The sequence below is a fragment of the Cydia strobilella genome, chromosome 25 (assembly GCF_947568885.1).
Source record: "Cydia strobilella chromosome 25, ilCydStro3.1, whole genome shotgun sequence".
NCBI classification, from domain to species: Eukaryota; Metazoa; Arthropoda; class Insecta; order Lepidoptera; family Tortricidae; genus Cydia; species Cydia strobilella.
The window spans coordinates 4,351,761-4,360,942 of record NC_086065.1 but is presented as its reverse complement, the minus strand read 5'-3'; the positions used below and the strand labels follow the sequence as shown (position 1 = coordinate 4,360,942).

General features: G+C 35.4%; 1 protein-coding gene across 4 annotated transcripts in view; it reads right to left on the bottom strand.

Moving 5' to 3' along the window:
* Nucleotides 1–6,238: 6,238 nt before the first annotated feature.
* LOC134752804 (diacylglycerol kinase 1) overlaps nucleotides 6,239–9,182 on the bottom strand; it is a 171,514-nt gene continuing 168,570 nt past the window's right edge. For 2 of the 4 annotated variants that reach the window (XM_063688534.1, XM_063688535.1), the window contains 3 exons: nucleotides 8,219–8,287; nucleotides 7,450–7,562; nucleotides 6,250–6,540 (listed from right to left, as the gene is read on the bottom strand). In XM_063688534.1, coding sequence (XP_063544604.1) covers nucleotides 6,448–6,540; nucleotides 7,450–7,562; nucleotides 8,219–8,287 — 275 coding nt within the window. In that variant the 3' untranslated portion in view covers nucleotides 6,250–6,447. Of the gene's footprint in view, nucleotides 6,541–7,449; nucleotides 7,563–8,218; nucleotides 8,288–9,182 lie in introns of all 4 variants that reach the window. The other 2 variants (XM_063688538.1, XM_063688536.1) reach the window with 2 other exon arrangements.

Sequence of the window (9,182 nt, the reverse complement as noted above, 5' to 3'; positions counted from 1 at the left end):
ATACAAGTAGATAACGTAACAACATTTATTAAAGTATATAGATTTCGTCACACAGAGTCGTATAATATTTTTTCAATTTAGTTTATTTTCATATTATCATTTTTACATGGGTTATAATTATAAAATTTACACTACATAAAATCACGACAGACATACGGAAAACATTTTAATAAATTAAATTAAGCTCCATTCATTAAAATTAGTGACTATTATTCAAAAAGTCAAATGTCATTATAAATATTCTGTGATAACAAATGTGTAAGTTGAATGAAATGAAAAAAAAAGTGGAGAGTTCTAAGAAATTTCAGGAAATTGAGGAATTTTTCATTTTGAAAACAAATTTCGATCCGCATAATATAATATGATGTGTCCAAAAAAAAAAATGTATATTATACCACTCTGTTAGACAGGTAAATAGGTTTAATAATAATAGTAAGTAGTTACAACTAGAAACAGTCGACAACAAATATTTTTATATCTTTTCAATTTTATTATTCTTGAATTCCACGTCAATAATATATTTTGTTGTTTAACAACCTATTACGAGAATCACATAGTCTTTCAATAATATTTTCACTATTTTTACAAATCATTAATAAAATAAGCATCAACATATTTCAACATTGACGAAAATAAATAACAATACTTCACAGTACACTTACAGTCACTTTTTACTTCCTTTGTTTCAATAAAATTACAAAATATTTCTTAAAATGAATTAAATTATAACGGAAAATTAAAGTTTAATAAATTTGTCCATCTATCAAAATAATATTCGTAATTTTATTAGAACAAAGACCATACGCTTAGATAAAATAAATATTTTCCAATATCTAGGTAAAGAACTATTTCTAAAGGTATTTGTCCTATAAATGGATCATAAAAACCCTATAGAAATTTTATTTACGTGTAGGATTAGTAGGACGTTTCCACGGATTGGCACGTTTATGATATTTTCCTTTAATAATTAAATCGTAGATTTAGTAAATCGAATATTCGATTTTAAAATTTTCTAAAAAGTTGACATTTTGATAATATAGTGACAAAAAAAATTTGGATTAGAAAAACGTTTATTTCGTGTTTTGTTTTGTAGCTTTAAAGGATGTCTATATTTTAAAATTACATTTGAATATATTACTATTATTACCTACAATGTAAAATGAAGAACTATTTAATTATTACTATGTAGATATAATAATATAATACATTTAAAGCTCAAAACTTTGCTCTACAAATTAATGACAAAAATTGTGTGGCATTGTTAAATAACAAATTGTACTTAATTTAAATTCCGTTAAACTCCTATGAGCTTATGACTTTATTGTTAAAATGCTATTTTATAAATTATTTCGTTTAAAGATTGTTCAAAATGGCAGCAAGCTATATTATGCATCAAACTTACTATCCAATTTAAATTAATACGTATAATTAATAGTAATCTATTCTTTCAATGTTATTTATTACATGCGTGTGGCAACTGAATTTAAATTGTGTTTTTTCTTAAAAGTCAAAGTAAAATCCTATTTTAATGGACGCCAAGTTTTTCAGGTGTATAAAGCTTAAATTAGTTTGCTACTTAATGTACAGCAGTTTTAATTAAATGGCTGTAACTTTGGACCACATTTATTTTTCAAATGCATTTTAAAAGTGTAAAGTCAAGAGAAGTAAAGAAATTGATGATTACAGCCACCTTAATTGTTATCGACAAAACAAAAACATATAAGTATTTAAAACAGATGGAAGAAATCAGGCGGATTTATGGTATTGTAAAACCTTTTAACTTTGCCCAGGAGAAAAATTGCCCACTTGACAAAAATCTGATAAGTATTCGTTAAATGGTTAATGGATGGTACAAAGATACCGTCCATGTCTTTAATATTTAAAAAAATAGTACACTGGCGCCCACTTTGCCCAAACCTATAAATCCTCAGCAAACAGGAAATGAAACAACACTCTTAAAAAAAAGAGTAGTTTCCTAAATAGGATATGGCCACTGATGGGCAGAAAATAGTAACAGTATTTCAGTGGGCAAATTAACTCCGGGCAAATTTGGACAATTTTATATATTACTTTTTTATCAATAGGAAAATAATTAAATTGTGGAACACAGACTTAAGAAATTCAAGGTCATAAAACGCTTATTTACCTATATCTATACCTATATATATGTAACTACATTGATAATAAATGAAATTGGAATCAATTAATGTATATAACCCGATACGAGTTTTAAGATCAATTCTAAGTGTCAGTTGCACCATCCGCACTTGACAGACTGGTCAACGTCACCCGGCGCGCCGCGGCGGTTTACTATGAAACTTTCCATACAATAAAATTTTGCGAACTCTAAAGGTGACTGTCCGTTTGTAACTGCCGCTGCACTGCAGTTGCGACGTTACGCGGTGCCGCATTACTGTAGCAGCACGACTGCGGCTGTTGCGGCGTGCAGTCGCGACAGCGTTCGTTGATGGCTTGTCAATGTCAAGTCATATAATGTCAGACGTACAAATAAAATACTAATTTACTTTTGTATTTTTACGTGAAGAAGCGAGTGACGATAATGCTACATGCTACATGAAAAAGAAGACCAGTTTGCCTTTCTACAATAGTCAGAGTCCGACGAAGGCAGCTACGCAATATTAATAAAAAATCTGATATTTAATGGTGATCCTTTATTCAGATAATTCAACATTGAATGAGACTTAATAATTGACGAAATACAATCAAATTACTCAAATAAAATTAATGCAGAGGAAAAATTATTCTTAACATTAAGGTAAGTTCACAATGTGAAATTTTCTTCCCCATCCTCTTGCCTAAATGCGTGACCACCGCACACAGCAATCCGACGGAAACGGGACTCATGGAGTTCGTGATATATACGGGGGGAGTGCGCACTTGATCCACCTGCATCACGTATAGGTACTCGGCCGTCAGAAAAGTGCGGCTGGATTTAGAAGTCTGTAATAAACGTCCCTTCAAAACCATGCCAGGTAGGCTCTTTTAGCAGGCCTTTTATTGATTTCTGCAAAGTGATTCGTGGGTTCTGGAGATGACGATGCGACACGTAAGAATAAAATTATCCAATGGTGGGCAGGCAGTCGTTCGGTGTTAGCAAAATATTACAGATTTATCTTTCTAAGTACCATATTAAGCCAATTTTACTTTCCTTAGGTACCAAACAGTGAAGTATGATGAATAAAATAATTTATAATTTACACTTCATATTGTCCAGTTGCAGGTGTGAATGGGCGACGGCACTCTATGATATGACCGCACCATCCATATAAAACTTGACGGGCGAGACAAGAAATCCTTTATGAAGAAAGATATTTCCCTCGCCTTGGCCGATAGAAAGAACTTTTAATAAATTAATTTGAATAATAAATGGTTTCCTCGTGTTGGTGTGAAGAATTACGTGTTGCACTGTAACACAGTTTGTTTAACCCTCATGCCTTGAGACCTCCGCAACTGTCAATATTCTAAATTTTAAACCATTCGCTTCTCTCGTGGTTCAATTTTGTATCGTTTCGTATGTTTGGATATCAATATGTTACCATGAGGTATTAAATAACATCTTTGCCCCTTGTAATAAAAATAAATGATTGCTTCTTTTATTTAGCTCAGGAATGGCTTTGCAATGACAAAATGAGAAATTGTCACCATAAACGACATTATATAATATGATATATTACAATACAATTACAGTTGCCAGGAATATTCGGCAACTATTCGGTATTTGGCCACTTTGCCGGATATTCGGTATTCTATTTGCCTCTCTATCGCTCGTGCCCTGTCGAGCTTATAGCTATCCTCGCAAAACTACGAAAAAATAAAAGAACAGTTTATTTAATGAATCTATAAATAATATCGTCGTATTATTTGAATCCCTAAATCAATAATCTCAAAATACGCTAAATTTGTGAAAGCTGATTCCACAAATCTGCCTTAAGTTATATACCTTAGTTTTATTGGATGTATATAATGTACAAATTTCTAGAGAAGGCGGAGAATGTAAAGTTATAGCAAGAATAGTGCCTGGGCGTGGGCATAGATTTAATAATAAACTATACAATTATTTTCTGGATCAACAAGAGTAGAACCTAAATCAACTTCAACTGAATGCTACTAAACAAAGCCCTCAAGTACCTGGAAATTAGAAATTATCTTTTCAGTTTCATGTTGTATTTTGAATATAACTATGTATTTTTGTATGTATATGATTTATTGCTTACAAGATGGTTATAAGTTACATATATGTATGTCTGTTTGTTGAATTTAACTTCAAATCAGTAAAACGGAGCTAGTAGCGGACAAGCTGTGTTAAACGGTTTGTCTTTAGATATTCTGGCCACATCATCACAGAAAATAAATAGGTAATAGTGACCCGACCACCAAAATGGACTTTTAAATATTCGTAGTAAAATAATATTAATTTTATACTTACATCGACGTGATCCTCACAGCAATATTGTGTGTAACACTTGAAGTATTCCATTCCACATTTTCATGACAACACTGTCTTTCACGTAGGTCTTCGCGGACTATAATTTTTGTAAATCATTCCCACAAGTGGAAACATGGTTTTTGATATATTAAGCAATCAAAATCTACTGTTTATGTATTAAAAATTATAAATCAAATCGTAAGAAACTAGCGGTTTAACTGAATTTTTATATTATGACAATTGATGACAATGACATCTTTGACAATTACGTGAGTGACGGATTTATTTACTATGGTTCGATAACTTTTACTATACGATGACATTATTATATTCAGCCTCGCGAGAAGGTCAAACTAAGGTCATCAGTATATTTGTTGAAATATCTTCAATCCTCGATTATTATATCGCAGCAAATGTCGGAAACTGTTTAAAAACCTAATATCTCGAAATGGTTTTCGAAATAGAACATTAAAAAAAAAATGAACAATCCTAATTAGAGATTGGATTTTGCAAGTAGTGAGTGAGAAGTGCGACTGTGTGCACGTTTTCCCCCGCAAAAAATGGCAGAACGATTTGTACGGTAAGATATCGCTTGGGCTCCTCCCTTCCGACGTGTCGGAAGCCGGTGTTGCTCGAAGGGTTTGCCAGACTATAGTTAACTTCCGAATTTGACACTCTCTTTTTCGGACCTATCATTCTAGTTTCCTAACTGGCTCTGTGATACTCGTATGGCTCAATATAGATTAGCAAAAAAGTTTACAGTAGTACTACAGTCGCCATCAGATATGTCGGAGCGACCGAGGTGCTAAATATATCTGAACATGCACTCTAGCGCCTTGACAATAAAGGCGTGTTCAGATATTTGTGAGCTCCTTGGCCGCCCCGATATATCTGCGATATATGGCGACGGTACCATCGGGGTTGTTTATCCGTGGGTGTAATAACTCCTTAGAACGTAGTGGTTATATCCTCTTTGCTTAAAACTACTAATATCTGTGATCAAAGACAATTCAGTGCAGGTGACAGATTTGACGTGCGGTCTGTAGCCGCAGTTGCAATAATACACCAAATACGCAAAAATGGCCATGCTACGTGCAGTCGGTCTTGTCATTCATTTTACTATGGAAATTGACAATAACACCGACGTGTCGGAGCAGTAGTGCAGCTGCGGTCGGGAAAACGTTAAAATCACCATATTACGTGCAGTCGATATCGTCATTCATTTTACTATGGAAATTGACAATAACACCGACGCGTTCAGGCCGCTGCAGTAGTGTCGGAGCAGTAACGCAGCTGCGGTTGAAAATGGACAGTCACCTTAACGATGACAAACAGTTTGGTGCAACCGACCCTAAATGATCAAATCCTTGGCATTCAGCTTCAATAAAAAAAAAAGAAGTGCCGTAGCACTGCTAATATAATAAAACAACTAAATATATGTTTATTTTAGTGATGGTTATAGATTCAAGTCTGAGTCCTCTGCTTTACGACTCGACTTATGTAGTTTTTCAGGCTCTAATCATTAAGTCTAACCTGAGTTCCTATCGAGATATGAGTCTTGTAAAAATTTTAGGTCCTTTCATACACATCATTCAATAACGCAGCCTATTTTGCTATTTGTTCATTTAGATAAAACCTATTAATTTTAGACGAAGTCTTTATCCGATGACTTGTCTCTTCAAGTTGTTTTTCAAGACTCAATAAAAGACTCGACTCGAGATTAAAAAGACTTGTACTTACACGTCTAAATCCGAGCAAAATAAACTATGTTAGTCTTACCCCACCTTAACTTTAAGGTGAGGGGCAAGGATGAGGATTATGAGGGTTCCATACAAGTGATAGTCTTAACCCCTGGAAGTTTCACAGTAGAATGGAACTCTATACTAAGTGCGGACACACGTGTGACCGTAGGGTGCTCCTCAGTCTCAAAAGACTTGTGTTATTACCAATACTAGTTCATCTCGTTCTTTTCTACTTAACATGGAATGAGTGAGAGACGGTTAGCAATGGGTGAAGAGCTTGAAGAATCCTCTTCCTTTCTCAGGTGCTGGCCCCATCAGCATTGGTACTTGGTTTTTGTGGGTGATCGTAATCTGAAAAAAATATTTCAAACTAAATAAGGGCCACTTGCACCATCCCACTAACCCGGGATTAAGCGGTTAAACCGTTAACCTAATATCAAATTGTACTGGTAACCATAGTATCTCCAGGTTTAACCGGTTAACCCCGGGTTAGTGGAATAGTGCGCTAAGAGATATCCATAGCTTGTTTTTGCTCAATTTCGTTTGTTTTATATAGTAGAGCTTATCTCATGTCATTGTATGTGCAAAGTTTCATTACAATTCAACATGTAGTTTTAAAATGAGAACGAAACTTCGTTTGTATCGGATGGTGAAATTTGGCCAAGCTTGCCGGGGACTCTTAAACCTTCAAGAATAGAGTGTACCTACTTTTATCCTAAAAGCAAACAACGCACTTGCAAACTTGGTTTTGTAGCTTGGTGTGTCCATGTAATGGGGGATATTACTGCAATGTTCTGCCACCAGAGTGCAGCAAGCACTAACCTTTTTAGTAAACCATAGAGTAACTTATACATACCTTTAACAGGTTTTTGACAAGTGTTCAGAGATAATAAAATATGACATTGATGCATCAAGGCGGTTTGTTTACAGAGGACCTACCGGGAAACGCGAATCCTAAATTTATCGCCCGAATATGCAAAAAGAGATGTTAGATAACGAAATTTCGATTTTCTTGTTTCGCGATAGACCCTCATATTGTGGTAGTGGCGTCCCCTTCGCATAGTTTCGCGTAATATTCCCTATTGATTACCATCAGACGATTCGTCTCCTCGTTCCCAGGTAGCATTTATACGTCATTAAGAAGTCCGTTATGTCATTATGACGTATAAACGACGTCATTATTACGTCTTATTACGTCGCTGACGTCACTTTGCTACCTGGGTTTGTCCGCTATATCATATTCTAACCGTGGTTTGATACCTTGCAAGGCGGTTGCATCCAGGGTTCGCCGTCTATCTGCATAGGGAACGTCTTCTTGGTTGTCATCTCTATGGAGCTGCACTGCGCGAGCCGACGGCCCGAGGCTCGGAGGCCTGTGGAAATAAAATGGGATCAATGGAGTACCCGGGCCTCAGTGTTATATCAGATATTATGACATAAAAGTATGGAAACGGATTATATCGCGTTTTTTTTTGGGGTTCCGTACCCAAAGGATAAAAGCGGAACCCTATTACTAAGACTCCTCTGTCCGTCTGTCTGTCACCAGGCTGTATTTCATCCACCGTGATAGCTATGCAGCTGAAATTTTCACAGATGATGTATTTCTGTTGCTATAACAACAAATACTAAAAAGTACGGAACCCTCGGTGGGCGAGTCCGACTCGCACTTGTCCGGTTTTTTTTATTAGCCTATTTGTGTGTCCTACTGCTGGGCAAAGGCCTCCCCTCTCCCTTTCCAATCCTCCCTGTGCTGAGCAAGATCCCGCCAATCCCGCTGGAACGCATCCAAATCGTCCCGCCATCTCTTTCTCGGTCTGCCTCTGCCACGCGTGGTCTGCTGCGTATTTTGAATTTAAAATACATCCTGATGATTTGAACATTTGAACCCTTTATTTCTTTCTATTTCTTCGAAATCGTTTGGTCCGTAGGTACCGCATATAAAATATACCGAAATAATATATATTGACTACCTACAATATATTAAGGGTTCTTAAGATTCAACGGCTGAAGTTAGTGAAAGGAATCTTACCTGTCCTGACCTGTCCCATGTGCAGGCAGTTTTCTAGGCCGATCACTTCTATCAGCTTATCACCAATATCTGTGAATAATACAAAATATACATAGGTTACTACAGATGTAGTGCATAATTATTTTCCATTGTATTTCCACGGAAACGTATGAACGTGTGTTGCTATTTCCATATTTCAGTCAGTCTCGGTACAGTCAAGTGTAAAAATATGGGTGCATATAACTTACTCAAAAACATGTCCCACAGTTCGTAATTCGCTGACATAAGAGCTATGGGACATATTTTCAAGTATGATGTGTGCACACATTTAGTTGACCGAAGCGTAGCGAAGGTCTACGGTTTGACTCGCGCATTTTGCTTTTGTATGTCCGGATGTTCTCCTCTACAGGTCGCAATTCTCAACCGATTGTCGTGAAATTTTGTGACCAAATTCTATGACTAAATAGAATTTTTTTGTCGATCCGGTTTTTGGAATTTTTTCAAAATGGCGGAGTCGTGATAGCTCACGCCTAAACAAATAATCGTATCGATATCATAATAGTATTTTCTTTTTAAGATATGTTTACAGATTAAATGTCGAAAAATGCAGAAAGTTTGTATTGCTGGCTTTGGCGGTATTTAGATATTTAGTTTTTACTCGAGAATGAGTAGCTGAATTTCGTCAGCTTAGGTAAGCCCTATCATGGCGTGTTTTGCAAACATTCGCTTTTTTCGTTTGCACCGGGTGGTCCCTGGTTCGATCCCCAGTAATTGTATGCTGCTACATAACTTTTTGTATTTTGTGTTTTACGTTTAAAGATAAATTTCGTATTGTTTTTTTATTTTTATTTTATTTTTCTATTTTGATATTAATTGATCAAGCGCGGGCTTAGCGTATTCGTTTAATTTTTACAAGCTTTTATTTAACTAGCCCTAAAAAATATGTTTTATTTTTGTTATTTTAATTTTCTAAAGTGTTTTGAAC